The sequence below is a fragment of the Balaenoptera acutorostrata genome, chromosome 5 (assembly GCF_949987535.1).
Source record: "Balaenoptera acutorostrata chromosome 5, mBalAcu1.1, whole genome shotgun sequence".
NCBI classification, from domain to species: domain Eukaryota; kingdom Metazoa; phylum Chordata; class Mammalia; order Artiodactyla; family Balaenopteridae; genus Balaenoptera; species Balaenoptera acutorostrata.
The window spans coordinates 141,154,987-141,170,311 of record NC_080068.1 but is presented as its reverse complement, the minus strand read 5'-3'; the positions used below and the strand labels follow the sequence as shown (position 1 = coordinate 141,170,311).

The 15,325-nt window shown below is 50.6% G+C and overlaps 1 protein-coding gene across 2 annotated transcripts in view; it reads left to right on the top strand.

Moving 5' to 3' along the window:
- The first annotated feature begins 3,172 nt into the window (after nucleotides 1-3,172).
- The window catches only part of ACOX3 (acyl-CoA oxidase 3, pristanoyl), a 48,055-nt gene continuing 35,902 nt past the window's right edge, over nucleotides 3,173-15,325 (top strand). Inside the window, exons 1-6 of one of the 2 annotated variants that reach the window (XM_007172309.3) lie at nucleotides 3,173-3,334; nucleotides 9,996-10,151; nucleotides 10,478-10,708; nucleotides 11,584-11,658; nucleotides 12,151-12,240; nucleotides 14,605-14,748. In XM_007172309.3, the coding sequence (XP_007172371.3) occupies nucleotides 10,008-10,151; nucleotides 10,478-10,708; nucleotides 11,584-11,658; nucleotides 12,151-12,240; nucleotides 14,605-14,748 (684 nt within the window). In that variant the 5' untranslated portion in view covers nucleotides 3,173-3,334; nucleotides 9,996-10,007. The remainder of the gene's footprint in view (nucleotides 3,335-9,995; nucleotides 10,152-10,477; nucleotides 10,709-11,583; nucleotides 11,659-12,150; nucleotides 12,241-14,604; nucleotides 14,749-15,325) is intronic. The other variant, XM_057547361.1, reaches the window with a different exon arrangement.

Below are 15,325 nucleotides of genomic sequence, written 5' to 3'. Positions count from 1 at the left end.
GTTCCTGGGCTTGTGGCCACATAACTCTAATCGCTGCCTCTATGATCATGTGGCCTTCTTGTGTTTCTCTGTGTCTCTTCTCCTGCAAAGACCCTATTTCCAAATAAGGTCACAGGTATGGTGGGTTAGGACTTTGGCATGTCTTTGGGGGGAGACATAATTCAACCTCCACCACTATCCAAAGATGTTTAGCCAGGTGGGGCAGCCAAAAGATTAATAATTACAAACTTTATTAGTTGCTAACATGTGGAGAGACCTGGGCTAAGTATTGAGGATGCAGGGTGAAGTAAGATCCTGCCCTTGAGGAACCTTCAGGCTGACAGAGGAGGCAGACAGGTAAGACAATGATCAAGGAATATGAAAAGTGCAACAGTCAAGATATACGGGGTGCAGAGGCTGCAGAAGGAGGGGAAGATTTTTTACACTATAAGGCTCCTCTGGGACTTCCCTGGTGGCGCAGGAAATCCGCCTGCCAATGCAGGGGACACGGGTTTGATCCCTGGTCGGGGACGATCCCACATGCCGCAGAGCAACTAAGCCCGTGCGCCACAGCTACTGAAGCCCGCGCACCTAGAGCCCATGCTCCGCAACAAGAGAAGCCACCACAATGAGAAGCCCATGCACCTCAACGAAGAGTAGCCCCCGCTCGCCGCAATGAGAGAAAGCCTGCACACAGCAACAAAGACCCAACGCAGCCAAAAATAAATAAATTAATTTTAAATAAAAAATAAAAATAAAAGCCCTTGCCCACTGATTGGCAGTGGGTAGTTGGCCTTTGGACAGGAGTCCACCTTTTCCCCTGGTTGCTGACTCCTGAATAAAGCAACGTTTCCTTTATACCAACACCTGCCTCTCAAGTATCAGCTTTCAAGTGGCAAGCAGTTGGACCTGAGTGCAGCAATGTGAGGTCATAAATCCAGAGGCCAATGTTTAGGGGGAGGTGGAAAATTCCAATTCGATGGGGGCAGTATCCCTGCATAAGCTCACGCCGGCTCCCTGCCAGAAGCCCACACATTGAATCAAAATTGCAGGTAACCTGCCTCTTGGGCTCCTGCCTCCGACATCCCACACAGGCTGGTTCCTGCCTCCCTTGCCACCTCGTTTCCCTTCCCTCACCTGCTAAGCCCTGCATGGGGTGCTTCTCATCCTTGGAACTTGGAAGCTCATTCCCCTCTCTCCCACTCTGTTCCCTCTGCCTGGAATGCTCGTTCCCTATCTTCTCCCAATTAAGAGCTCAGATTAAATGTCCTCTCCTCAGATGGGGCTTCCCAAACGCGCCCCACCCGCACCAAAGAAAGAGCCCTCCAGACGCCTCATATCTTATTGCCCTGTTTTGTTTTCTTATAATTATCCAAGCGTTGTAGTGTGTTTTGTTTCCTTCCTCTGGAACACAAGCATCCTTAGGTCAGGAACTCTGTCTGGCTTGTTTGCCACCATAGCCCTAGCTTAGTTTTTGGCACACTGGATACACCCAGTGATAATTTCTGAGTGAAAATGTCCGTGAGGGAAGGCAGTGTGTCAGAGCCAGGCTTAGGTCAAGGTTGCAAGCTGTGGCCTGGGGTTGGGAGTGGTCTCAGGATACTGCTAGCCTAGAGAACTTCCAGTGAGGATGGAAATGTTCTATGTCTGCATTGTCTGAAACAGTAGCCACATGTGGCTATGGAGCATGTGAACTGTAGCTAATGCAACTGAGGAACTTAATGTGAAATGTATTTAACTAATGCACATTTGAATTAAAATAGGCGCATGAGGCTAGTGGCTACTGTATTGGACAGTGTGGCTCTAGAGAGACCCAAGTGGGACTCCCAAACACCCTCCAGGCTGGGTCCTCAACATCTAAGTGCCGGACGCCGGGTGGAGCTCAGGGAAAGCAGCGGCTGAGGCTTCAGAAGGAAGGCCCTCTAGGCTCTGAGTGTCCTGAGTGCCAGCCCCATTGTGCTGACTGAACATGGGCTTCACGCCACTTCAGTAGGAGCCCATCCTCCCCATTACTTTCTAGGTCCTCAGCCAGACACTCCCCTGATGCCAAGCCTCCTTCAGTGTTTAAACCCTTTGGATTGAATTGTTGGGTTTATGGTTTCCAAAAATAAATTCTTTCATTGACTCATGCCCGTAACATTTGCCATGAAGATCAAAGCTTCGGCCCTTTGTGTGTGCATCTCATACAAAACCATATTGCATTGCATAACTCTTTCCCAATACCATTCTCAGCTGCCTAGTACTTGATGTAGGTTTACTACGGGGAAGGAGGTTGATGCTTGTGGTCCTGGCAGAGCTGTGACAGGACCATACTTGGTACCAAATCATCACGGCCCATCCCAACCCAGTGACCTGGTGACTCCTTTCCAACCACTCTTCTGCGGATCCTGAACTGGTAAGGGAGGTGGTGGTGGTGGGAGAGAAAGGAGGAAGGGGATAAGGAGAGACAAGTGGCCAGAGTTTTGGAGGAGACTTTAGTGTTAACAATGTGTTCAAATAATTGCAGTTACCGACAATGGCCAAAAGAGCAAATGACTCAAAATGAGCAGGGAATGGGTGCGCCCAACAGGGTGGAGTGGGACAGATGTCAAAAGGACAAGAGTGGGCGGTTGGGGGCTGACAGCAGAGCCCCAGCAGAGGACAGCCAGATCATCGCCAGCTGAGTTACCGAAAGAGCTCGCACCCTGCCCTACTGCTCACACCAGCTCCTGGCAGCTTTACCAGGAAGCAGCTAAGAAAACATGTGCAAAACAGAACTCCCTTTCTCTTTCCCCAAGTGGCTCCTCCTATGTCGGTCTCCATGGCATCTCTATCTACCCAGCAAAACAACCCTGAGTAGTGTGTGAACCCTTCTTCTCTCCCCACCTCGCCGCCGCCCAAAAAGTCATTATGTCCACCCAATTCCACCTAGAGATGTCCAAAGCACGTTCCCTGTCAAATGCACGTCAAGCAGTGTCCTAAAACCAGGGAGGGAACAGAATCCCCGGGATTCTTCTGCAGGAAGGTGCACTGGGAAGAGCGCCAGGGACCCTCCGAGGAAAGTCCCCCGTTTGCGCGCAGCCTCAGCGGCCTCTGCGCGCGGACGCGTCCTGCGTTTCCCGGGCGACGGGGCGGGAGGCGCGGTGAGATGACGTCACGGACGGGGGAGGAGAAGCGGGGCGGGGCGGACGGCAGGGCCTGTCTGCGGCTGCGCGCGCTTCTCTTCGGCTGGGACTTCGGCCTTGGTCCTGGGGACGATCGTTGAGCGCCTGCTGTGTGCGCTGGGCGGTGCGAGGACTCGCGAGCCGGAGGGCCTGGCGAGTTCCGAAGGTCCAGCCCGCTTTAGCCCGGGAGCGCGGGGGCGGCACGTGCAAAGGTCCGGGGGCAAACGTGTGTCCCGCGCGGGATTGCTGGGTGCAGAGGCTGCAAGGGCCGGCGGCCGGGCGGGTAACTGCGCGAGACGTTTTGAGGAGTTACGACATTGTCCCCTGAGGTCACCTAAAGGGAGAATGATCGGATCCGCATGTTAGGGCCATCTCTGAAATTGTCTGCAAGCGGCTATTGCCACAGTAATGGTATGGACATTCCATGCGGGGAACTGCTCCAAGTGCCCCCGTGAATGGCAACAGCCTGCAGACTAGATACAGGACTAGCCTTACCGTGTTGTCATCACCCCCGAGAGGTGAAGTGACTTTGCCAAATTCGCCCGACGCGTAAGCTCTAGGATTGGGATCTGACACCAGGTGACTGGCTTCAGATCCTTGTATGTAACAGCTGAACCATCATGCAGTACTGTTGGTGACCTCAGGCGGCATTTTGCTGCTTAGGATCCTGGCATTTGGGGTGGGATGTGCCTGATGACAGCGTTAAGACCTTGGACAATTTACTCCACTCTGACAAGCTGCGGTTTCCTCACGTGGAAAGTGAGAGTACTGATTATACTGGGGTTGCCAGCACCATGGAGATCAACTATTCAATTTCTGTTAGCAACGTGTGAGATTAACACACCCACCCACACGCAATGTTTGCTCAATAATTGGAGGTTATTATGATAGATGTAATAGGAGCAACGAGAAACGAAAGGGTTCGGTTAGCATTAAAGAGGTGCAATGGGTGAGGGGGAGGAGGGCTTGGGAACTAATTGGATTATGGGGCACAAGGGAGAGGGGAGTTCCAGGATGACACTTGGGTTTATAGATCAACTAACCCTTGGGCTACTGGCAGCAAGGAACTGGCCCTGCAAGGGGACAGGTAGAGCCGGGGGCTGAGGGTGAGTTCCATGCTGAACATTCAGAGTTTGAGGACCTCTGGAACATGAGAGGAGAGGGGTGTCCAGGAAGCTGCCAATGAGCACATGGGGCTGGAGGTGTGGAGTTGGGAGCCCTTGGTGAATTAAGTCAATGTAAACGGATGAGATGACGCAGGGCGAGAGTGGCTGAGGCCCAGTCTGCAAGGAGACAGAAGAGGAGCAGCAGAGGGAGAAGTGTGGTGTCTGGACCAACGAACAGGAGGGACCCTGAGGAGCAACAGGGATGGGGCCACCTGCAGGGAAGTCCAGAAAGATACAGAGTTCCCTTGGACTTTGTAGCTTGCATTGGGGGGAACTTGGTCTCTGCCAAGAGCTGCGCCTTACTTTTTTTTTTTTTTTTAATTTAACCTATTTATTGAGCTATAACTCACTGTACAATTCACCCATCTAAAGTGTACAGATCAGTGGTTTTCCCTATCCTGTATTCACAGAGTTGTGCAACCAATGCCACTGTTTAATTCCAGGACATGTTCTTCACTCCAAAAGAAACCTTGGACACATTAGTTGTCACAATCCTTATCTTTCCACCTCCCCAGCTCCTGGCAGCTGCTAACCTACTTTCTGCCTCTCTCTTTTTACCCTATCTGATCATTTCACTTAAATGGGATCATGCAGTCTGTTATCTTTCAAGTCTGACTTCTTTCACCCAGCATCATGTTTTCAAGGTTCGTCTACATTGTAGCATATGCCAGTACTGCCTTCCTTTTTGTGGCAAGTAATATTTCATTGTATGGAGAGACTACATTTTATTGATGAACATATGGGTTGTTTCTACTTTTGGGTTATTATAAATGCTGCTATGAATATTCTTATACAAATTTTTGTGTGGATATTTATTTTCATTTCTCTTGGCTATATACCTAGAAGCGGAATTGCCGGGTCATGTGGTAACAGTATACTTAAGCTTTTGAAAAATTACCAAATTTTCCAAAGTCACTGCACCATTTTACATTCCCACCAGCAATGTATAAGGGTTCCAGTTTCTCCGCATCCTCATCAACACTTGTTATTATCTATCTTTTTGATCCATGGCCATCCTAGGGTATGCAAAGTGGTATCTTATTTTGGTTTTGATTTTCATTTCTCTGATGGCTAATGATGTTGAGAGTCTTTTCATGAGCTTGTTGGCCATTCATATATCTTTGGAGAAATGTCTATTTGAGCCCTTTAAATTGGGTTATTTGGCTTTATTATTAAGTTTTAAGATTCTTCATGTAGCCTGGGTACAAGTCCCTTATCAATATATGATTTTCAGATCTCTTCCCCCATTCTCTGGGTTGTCATTTCACTATTTTAAGAAAATTTTTGTTGGAGTATAGTTGATTTACAATGTTGTGTTAGCTTCAGGTGTACAGCAAAGTGAATCAGTTATACATATAGCCACTCTTTTTTTTTTTTAAAGATTATTTTCCCATATAGGCCATTACAGAGTATTGAGTAGAGTTCCCTGTGCTATACAGCAGGGAACTTACTAGTTATCTATTAGTTATCTTATTAGTTATCTATTTTATATATAGTAGTGTGTATGTGTCAGTCCCAATCTTCCAGTTTATCCCTCCCTCCCCCTTACCCCAGTAACCATCAGCTTGTTTTCTACATCTGTGGCTCTACTTCTGCTTTGTAAATAAGTTCATTTGTACCCTTTTTTTTAGATTGCACATATAAGCGATATCATATGATATTTGTCTTTCTGTGTCTGACTTACTTCACTCAGTATGACAATTTCTAGGTCCTTCCACATTGCTGCAAATGGCATTATTTTGTTCTTTTTTATGGCTGAGTAATATTCCATTGTATATATGTACCACATCTTCTTTATCCATTCTTCTGTTGATGGACATTTAGGTTGCTTTCATGTCCTGGCCATTGTAAATAGTGCTGCAATGAACATTGGGGTGCGTGTATCTTTTTGAATTATGGTTTCCTCTGGGTATATGCCCAGGAGTGGGATTCCTGGATCATATGGCAACTCTATATTTAGTTTTTTAAGGAACCTCCATACTGTTTTCCATAGTGGCTGTGATAGTGACCAGGGTTCTTGGCCTTGCCCAACCAATAGAAATTGATCAGAGGCCAGACAAGAAATTCAAACAAGGCTTTATTGGGACCCCTGCTGCAGCAGGGGGGAGCAAACAACAGGTTCCCTTGCTGGCTCGCTCCCTGAGGGGGTGCGAGCTGGTTCCGTATATGGGGTGAGGGTAGGGGTGTGTACAGGGGTCAGCCGGAGGGGTGGCTTAGGTGGTCTGCCCACCCCTTAGGTGGGGTTGAGTGCAGGGGGCATGCGCAGTACCCTGCTTTTGCTCCCGGCTCTTTGGAAGTGGCATTTCAGTTTTTTGGTCTTTTGTATACTTTGTCCAGAATTTGCCCCAACTGCCCATGCACACAGTTATTTTTAGTCCCATATAGTTTCTTTGTCTTTTATTGCTCAAGGAGAGGTGTGTCCATGTGCAAGCACTGCAGCAAAGGGTCCCAGGTCCCAGGCCTGTCTCAGCTGTACCAGTTTACATTCCTACCCACAGCGTAGGAGGGGTCCTTTTTCTCCACACCCTCTCCAGCATTTATTGTTTGTAGATATTTTGGTGACGGCCATTCTGACCGGTGTGTGGTGATACCTCATTGTAGTTTTGATTTGCCACTTTCTTGATGGTGTCCTTTGCAGCAAAACATTTTCATTTTGATGAAGTCCAACATGTATGTTTTTTCTTTTGTTGCTTGTGCTTTTGGTATCATCTCTAAGAAGGCTTTGCCTATCCTGAAATTATAGAGATTTACTCTTATATATATTTCTAAGAGTTTATAGTTGTAGCTCTTACATTTAGATCTGTGATCCATTCTGAGTTAATTTTTGTGTATGTGTGTGGAAAGAGTTCAACTTCATTCCTTTGCATGTGGTTATTCAGCTGCCCCAGCACCATCTGAGAAAAGACTGTTTTTCTCTGTTGAACTGTCTTGGCACCCTTCTCAAAAAGCAGTTGACCCTACATGTTAAGGTTTATTGCTGGACTCTCAATCCTATTCCATTGGTAAATATGTCTATCTTTATGCCAGTACCACAGTGTCTTCATTATTGTCACTTTGTAGCAAATTTTGAAATCAGGAAGAAGTGTGAACCCTCCAACTTTGTTTTTCAAGATGTTTTTGTCTATTCTGAGTTCCTTACATTTCCATATGAATTTTAGGGTCAGCTTTTTAATTCTTGCCAAAAAAGCCAGCTGGAATTTTGACTGGGATAACACTGAATCTGTAGATGAGTTGGGGAATATTGGTATCTCAACAATATTAAGTCTTCTGATCCGTGAACAAGGGGTACAAGACTTCCGCCACCAGGGCAGTCTTATTTAGGTCTTAGATTTCTCTCAAAAATGTTTTACAGTTTTCAGAGTACAAGTTTTGCACTTCTTTTGTTGAATTTATTTCCAAGTATTTTATCATATTTAATGCTGTTGTTGATGGAATTGTTTTCTTAATTTCATTTTTGAGTTGTTCATTGCTAGTATATAGAAACCAGTTGACTTTTGCTTACTGATCTTGTACCCTGCAAACTGGCTGAACTGATTTATTAATTCTAATCGTTTTTTGGAATTTCTATATACAAAGTCATGTCATCTGCAGATAGAGATAGGTTTCTAATCTGGATGCCTTTAATTTCATTTCTTGCCTAATTATATTGACTAGCACGTCCAGTATAGTGTCGACTAGAAGAGGTAGTGGACATCCTTGTCTTGTTCCTGATCTTAGGGGAAAGGCATTCAGTCTTTAATATTTAAGTACAATGATAGCTATGGAGTTTTCGTAGATGCCTTTTATCAGGTTAAATAGCTTTTATCAAACTATTTCTAGTTTATTGAGTTTTTATCATGAAAGGGTGTTTGTTTTTGTCAAATGCTTTGTCTGCAACTGTTGATGTGTATTTTTTGTCCTTTATTCTGTTGATATGGTGTATTACATGAATTGATTTTCAAATGTTGAATCAGCCCCACATTCCTGGTATAAATTTCACTTGGTCATGGTGTATAATCTTTTTTTGTATGTTGCTGGATTTAGTTTGCAAGATTTATTGAGGACTTTTGCTATATTCATGAGGGGTGTTGGTCTGTAGTTTTCTTGTGATGTCTTTGGTTTTGGTTTCAAGGCAATACTGGCTTAATGGAACACTTTACAGACATGTTCCTGCCTCTTTTTTGGGGGGCAGGGGATGGGAGGAAGAGTTTGTAGATTACTGGTATTCTTCTTTAAACGTTTGGTAGAATTCACAACCGAAGGCCTCTGGCTTTTCTTTGTGTGTCGTTTATTGATTCCTGATTCAATCTCTTTACTTGTTATAGGTCTATTCACATTTTCTATTTCTTCATGAGTCAGTTTTGGTAGATTGTGTCTTTTGAGGAATTTGTCCATTTTATGGAGTGTATCGGATTTGTTGGCATACAGTGGTTCATAGGATTCCCTTAGAATCCTTTTTATTTCTTTAAGGTCAGTAGTAATAGTCCCTCCTTGGTTCCTGAAGTTGGTAATTTGTGTTTTCCCTCTTTTTTAACTGGGTCAGTCGAGCTAGAAGTTTGTCAATTTTGTCAGTCTTTTCAAAGAACCAACTTCTGTTTTTGTTGATTTTTCTCTTTTCTATTCCATAATTTTGGCTCTAACCTTTTATCTTCTTCCTTTCTGCTTGCTCTAGGTTTAGTTTGTGCTTTTTTCCCAGCATCTTAAAGTGGTGCCTGAAGAACTTGCCTTGGGGTCAGACTCTGGGTTCAGGTCCCTTCTCTACCGCTTCTCAGCGGTGGGAGCTCCCAAAAGACAGCAAGCCTCTCTGAGCTGGGGTTCTTGCATCTTTCGAGAGGGAGAGTAGTACTTGGCTCACAGTTTGGGGGGTGAAATAAGCCGCAGTCTGTCGCAGTAGCATCCCTGACACACAAGTGGGTGGTCAGATGTACCCCTCCCCATCTTTTCCCCTGTCACACACACAGAAGACAGAGGTGCTTCACCAGGAAAGAGACCACTTTCCCATGGTGTATCAGCGACCTTGACCATCATACTCAGAGTCCGACATCCTAGACTATTCTAATGTTTAACTAGAAGGATTTAAAGGTTCCCTTGGGCCTTAGAGAGTTGAGCTGGGGGTTCACGCCCAGGACTCTGCTCTCCTGGTGGCCCTCTAGGTCTGTGTTCACAAGCCTCTCCCGTCCCTGGCTTCATTGGCCCAGGCACTGTGGAAAAGGAGCCAGTCTGCTCAGAAAATTCCAGATCGAACCTTTGGTCAAGAGAGCTGGGTTGCTCTGTTAGTAGAAGCCGGACATCCCCCGTCCAGGCTCTGGGCGGGCATCCCCCATCCAGGCGGGCTCACGGGCACCCTAGGGGTGTGGCCAGAGTGCACTGGCCAGCACTGGCTCGACTCCAGGGCGAGGCTTCCTGGGCCGCCGGTCTGGATGGCCCGGCGGGGGCGAGGTATCTTCAGGCCAGGCTGTAGCACACAGAGCCCTGGACCTTGGTGCTTCACAGCACCGGCCCTGGGCTGCCCTTTGCCCCCGTCCAACTCCTCATCACCTTGGTTCAGGAATAGAAACGCGGAGCACTCACCTTCTCTCCTGGGAGAATGGCTGTCAGCTGTGTGGTCCCCGCTGGCTGTCCCTTCAGAGTCAGAGCTCGTTTGTCCTTCACGTCCCGTCGCACACATGCCGTCGTTGGTGATGGTGTGAGTAGGACACGAGCTGACTTGACTCATGTGTCTGTGCAGGTGGTGGGAGCGATGGTGCCCCTTGGGGAAGGGAGCGATGACCCCCTGCTGCCAGACCTGCCCCGGGGGCCCCTGCATGCGGCCCGCGCCCGCGCCTCCTTCCCCTGGAAGGAACTGGCGCTGTTCTGGGAAGGGCCGGACATGCTGCGCTTCAAGGTGAGGCTGGGCTGGGCGGCGCCGGGGGACCCTCGCGGTCGGGCAGGGTCTGCTGGGTGGCTGGTTCCTCGGCAGAAAGGTGGGGCGGGCCCTCGGGGGATCATAGGGAGCTGGGAACGAATGAACACAGACAGGTGGAGCTTCCTAAGCCTGGGGCCCTCCGCTCTCGCCCGGGAAGGACGCTCACCTCTGTCCCTGCATTTCTGGGTTAGACTGCACGTCTGAGGCCATGAGACGTGGCCATGAGAAATCCACATAAGCCAGAGCATAGCGACTTTCCATGCTTTACCTCCAAATCAGCCATTCCGTGCCCCCTGCGTTTCCAGAAAAACATCTTCTCGGCTCTGGAGAACGACCCCCTCTTTGCCCATCCCCCTGGCAGTCTCTCGCTGGAGAAGTACCGGGAGCTGAACTTCCTGCGCTGCAAGCGGGTCTTCGAATACGACTTCCTCCGCGTGGAGGACTTGCTGGGGAGCCCGCAGAGGGTCCTGGCGCTGATCCAGTGCCTGGGCATGTACGACTGGTCCCTGGCCACCAAGTTCTTCCTGCACACGCTGGTGAGTCGGCCCCAGGAGAGGAGAGGAGAGAGAGCCCCACTCTCACCCTGCGCCCCGGGGCCACGACGGCTGTCTGTCCACGTGGACCTAAGGCACACTCGGCCCGTGAGAGGGAGACAGGTGCCTTTGTGGTTTCGTGGTTGTCAGCGTTTGCCTGCTTCTAAAGTTTTGGGAGATCTGTGCGTTGGGGAAATGTTCATTTAAAGCGATTTCTAGAAAATAAGATAGGAACCAAAAGCAGAGATGAGAATGTGTGGGCAGATCTTGTGACTTTTAGTGAGAAGGCCGATGTTTTTTCAGCCATTTATGCAAATATTTACGCGTTAAGTCTTTGGATAAAGTGCAGTGCTGTGAAGTTAAAGCCCCATAGGAACAGGAGCTTTGGGACTTCTGCTTTATACCAAAAAATAAAGAAAGAAAGAAAGGGAGGGAGAGAGAGAGAGAGAGAGAAAGAGAGAGAGAGAAAGGTCAAAGGTGAAGCCCGTGTTTCTGCCTCAAATACATGGGTAGAGCTGAACTTGAGAAGGCGGCCTCATCCACGTGCTGTGTGAAGGAAAGGTGGGCTCACTCTGCCTTTCCTGCACCCTCATCCCTCACCCAATCCCCATCTCCTTGCTGTTCATGGACCCTCACAGTTCTGTGTAACTCACATAAACTGCTTGGGACAAGGACCCAGGTCTCGCCACTGCACGAGCTCAAGGCTGTGTCTCAGGGGACCCTGGACCTTGGACGCCAGTGCCCTTACCTCTGGGAACCTGGTGACCTCGCTGTGGGACGCTGTGGTGCTGAGGGACCGTGGTAGGGTGGGTGTGAAGTCCCAGGGGGGCAGCACTCATTAGCTTCCACCCTTTTACGTCATGATGTTATATTTTCAGACCTTTGGATCAGCGATCTACAGCTCTGGTTCTGAAAGGCATTTCAAATACCTTCCAAAGATCTTCAGTATGGAGGTCAGTGGAGGTTCGTGGTAAGTCGCGAGCTCATGTCCTGTTCCCTGTTCCCCTTAGAGGTTTGTGGAAGGGGCAGCTTGCAGCAGAGGGTAGGGATGCCCGTCTTATTTCATGATGTTCTCAGGCTTTTCACCAAATAGCGAAGGCTGTTGTTTACCACACTGGGCTGTGCCAGATTCCCAGCGTTACAGGAATTTAGGTTTTTGTTATCGAGGTAAAGCCTCCCGTTGTCTCCTGCCGCCCGGGAGCCGTTCTTGCCGCCGTGCTGACTTAGCGAGACCGCCGTCCGCTCATCCAACCTGCTGTTCTCACAGGCGGGAGCTGCGGCCGGCGGCCTGCACGGCGGGATGGCTCAGTAAGGTCACTGGTTGTTAGATAGGAAATGGAGATTTGGGGCTTTGATGGGTGGTTTAGGCCGTAAGGGAAGGGTGTTGGCAGGGTCCCTCCACGAAGGGGACCCTCGCCTTACATCATTTTCTGTTTCCACATTAGATTTTTGGATGCTTTGCTCTGACTGAAGTGAGTCACGGGAGTAATACCAAGGCCATGCGGACGACCGCTCACTATGACCCCACCACTGAGGTAGGTGATACCCGCCCATCTGTCTGTGGGCTTCGAGCACAGGAAACGTGGTGTTGTCATGTAATTAGACCAAGAAACCCGTCTTTCTACATGAGTGCACACTGAGATCTGTCACGCAGAACAGTGGAGCTTAGGAGATAAAGGCTGTGAGAGGTGCAACCCAGTCCCACCCGGAAATCTGTCCTGGTTTGGATTTGGGTGGAATTTGAATGTGGTGAAGGCACGAGCTATCACTTGGTAAAATTTATTTCTTTGTTTACCAGGTTTGGTGTATGATTTGTAAACCATTCAATCTGCTCCTGCTTTGTAGAACAAACAGTAAAGAAGATTCTCTGTGACCCTTGTCCCTCTCTAGCTGTCTGTCTGCGTCCCCTGCCTGTGGCCAGGCTCTTTCGGGCAGTGGCCCGGCCCCTCCGGTCCTGGCACTCCTCCTGCATTCGTGGATTCTCGTGGCACGTGTCCATGGGACCCCGGCGGTCCTTGCTGTCAGGGGGCACGTGCTCTAGAGGAGGCGAGCCTGTGAACAGATGGGGTCGTGGTGTGTGGGGCGGTCGGCGCTGTGGACGGCAGTGAGGGAGGCGGAGAGGACGGGGCGTGCGGGGGATCTGTGACCTCTGCTGCTCGCATCCTGCGGCCCCTCTCCCATCACTGGCGTCGGGCCCCTTTGCCCCCATGTCTCCCAGAGGCCCGCGTCCTTCTGCCACTTTCTCACGGTTCTGGTGTCGTGGGACCCTTTGGCCGTCACCCGCCCGGTTGGTCGTGTGGTTCGGCAGAGTGAAGCCGTGTCCCGTGCGTCTGCTCACCACGTGGCCAGTCATTCACGGGGCAGCGCCGGCCGAGTGTGGGTTGTGTGCCTGCCGTGCTGCAGGCTGGGGGCGCAAGAGGATGAACCCGAGGAGCCCCCGGCGGAGCAGGGGCAGTGGAGGGGGGTCACAGCGGGCGCCCGCAGGCTGCCAGGTGGCGTCTGGGAGGAGAGCCGGGGGCCAGCCACGCTCTCGGGGCTGAGAGCAGGCCGTGTGGCCTCTTGGGTTCTTACCTGTCATTTAAGCCACGACGTACCTTTGTCTGAACCCAGGTCTTTCTGGCTCTTGGCCTCCTCTTTCCTCGGCTCCCGTGCCCCTGGGCTCTCGGTGTAGGGGGAAGGGGGGCTTCCAACTCCGGCACAGAGAGGTCAGTGCCTCTTTGGCCTGGTGGCCTGGGCGGAACGCGACAGGCAGTTGTTTCTGACCCCGTTCCTCTTGGCGTTTGTCCTTAAGTGCAGATCGGTCAAGATTAGGATCCCCGAGCCTCCCACGGGCCGCGGGTTGTGTTGGTCTAGACAACGGGTATTTGTTGAGCACCTACTGTGTGCTAGAAGCTGCGGCGAGGGCCTGGACTCATAGCGGTGAGCAGGCCGGTGGGCCTCTTATGCTGGAGGGGAGATGCTGACGGTCACCGGCGTGGAGAAGCTGGGTGTGACTGGGCTGTGGAGACGCGGGGGGTGAGGGGAGAGTGTGGAGGGTGCGGGGACGGTGACTGTGTACTGTCTCGTGCAGTAGCACACGTACAGCTTATAAAATCATACACACTGCCGGTTACAGAAGGAAATTCTCCCCGTGAGCCCTGCAAGAACAAGGAAAGCTGAACTGGAGCTGGCCTCCAGGGACCTCGGGAATTTATGCGGGAGGTGACACGCTCTCCTCTGCCCGCAGGCGCTGTCCGTCCAGTGACCAGGAGGCCCTCTCCTTGGAGTGGCTCAGTCTTTCCCGGGCCCTCCAGTGGGCACCTCCCTGGGGGCAGCCCCCAGCCCTGCTTTCCTCTTGCTCTCCTGCTGTGTCCTGCCTCCCCAGGGCCCCGGCTGTGTCCTCCTGTCTGCTCCTTCTTTAATTCCTGTGCTTGTCTGCCTCGTGCTCCTGGGCTCATGGGGCGTCATCCCCCCGTCATCTCCCCCAGCCTGTAGGTGGGAGAGACAGGGCGAGCGGAGGGACAGAACGTCGTGAATGAGAGGCGGATGAGGGGTCAGGCAGGTGTGAGGCAGAGGAGGGGACCCATCCCTCCTCCCAAAGGCCGTGCTCGGGGGAGGTTTGCTGGGAAGGTAAACGCTGTCGGGCGTTGGCAGCTTCCAAGATATTTTGCGTATAGTTTATTGTTCGACATACTGGTCATCGTTTTCCATAGGAAGGTGCTTCTTTAAGTCATAAGACCCAGGATATGCTCTGTTTAAAAGCAGGGCTACCTGTGCCGTGCAGGAGATAACCTTCAGCCCGTTCTTGCTCTTGCCTCAAAAGATTTTGAACAGAGAAAATCGAGTGTGTCATAGAGAGAAAGAAATTCCGTGTATTCCCTAGTCTCCAACTGTAACTTTAATTTTTTTTCCTCGTGCAGGAAATCATCATACATTCGCCTGATTTCGAAGCCGCCAAGTTCTGGGTTGGCAATATGGGCAAGACGGCTACACACGCGGTGGTGTTCGCTCAGCTGTACACGCCAGGGGGCCAGTGCCACGGGCTGCACCCCTTTGTCGTGCAGGTAGGGGCAGGTTTTACCCGGGGGTGTCTGGCCAGTCTGGAGACATTTTCATCACAGCTGGGGACGGGGTGCTTCTGGCATCTGGGGTACAGACCAAGGGTGCCTTAAACACCTTGTAGTACACACGACAGCCCTGCTGCCACCCCCCGCCAGAAGCCTGATCAGCCCCAAATGTCAGTGTGCTGCCGCTGAGAAACCCTGAGCCCAGGATCATCTGGGGGAGAATCTCCATCCTCCTGGGGGCCACACTGGCATGGTGGGACACCTGTCCCCACCCCCCAGGCTCTGGCAGCCGGTCTCAGGGGCTCCAGGCGTTCCGATGTGAAGTCTGACTTGGGGGCTTTCATGTAGCCCCTTCCTGGGTCACAAACGGAGCTTTGGCCATCGGGGGTGCCTGGGATGGCCGGCCTGTTTCCCGCTGCCAAGGGCGGCTGCAGTGTCCCTGGACTTGGAGCTCTGGGAGGTTCTCCAGGACCTTTCTATCTGGGCTAACTGGATACTGAATGACACCCTGCTTCCCCCGCCCCCAGACCTATTCTGGCATTTTTTATTCTCAAAGACTTTTCTGATGGGGGCG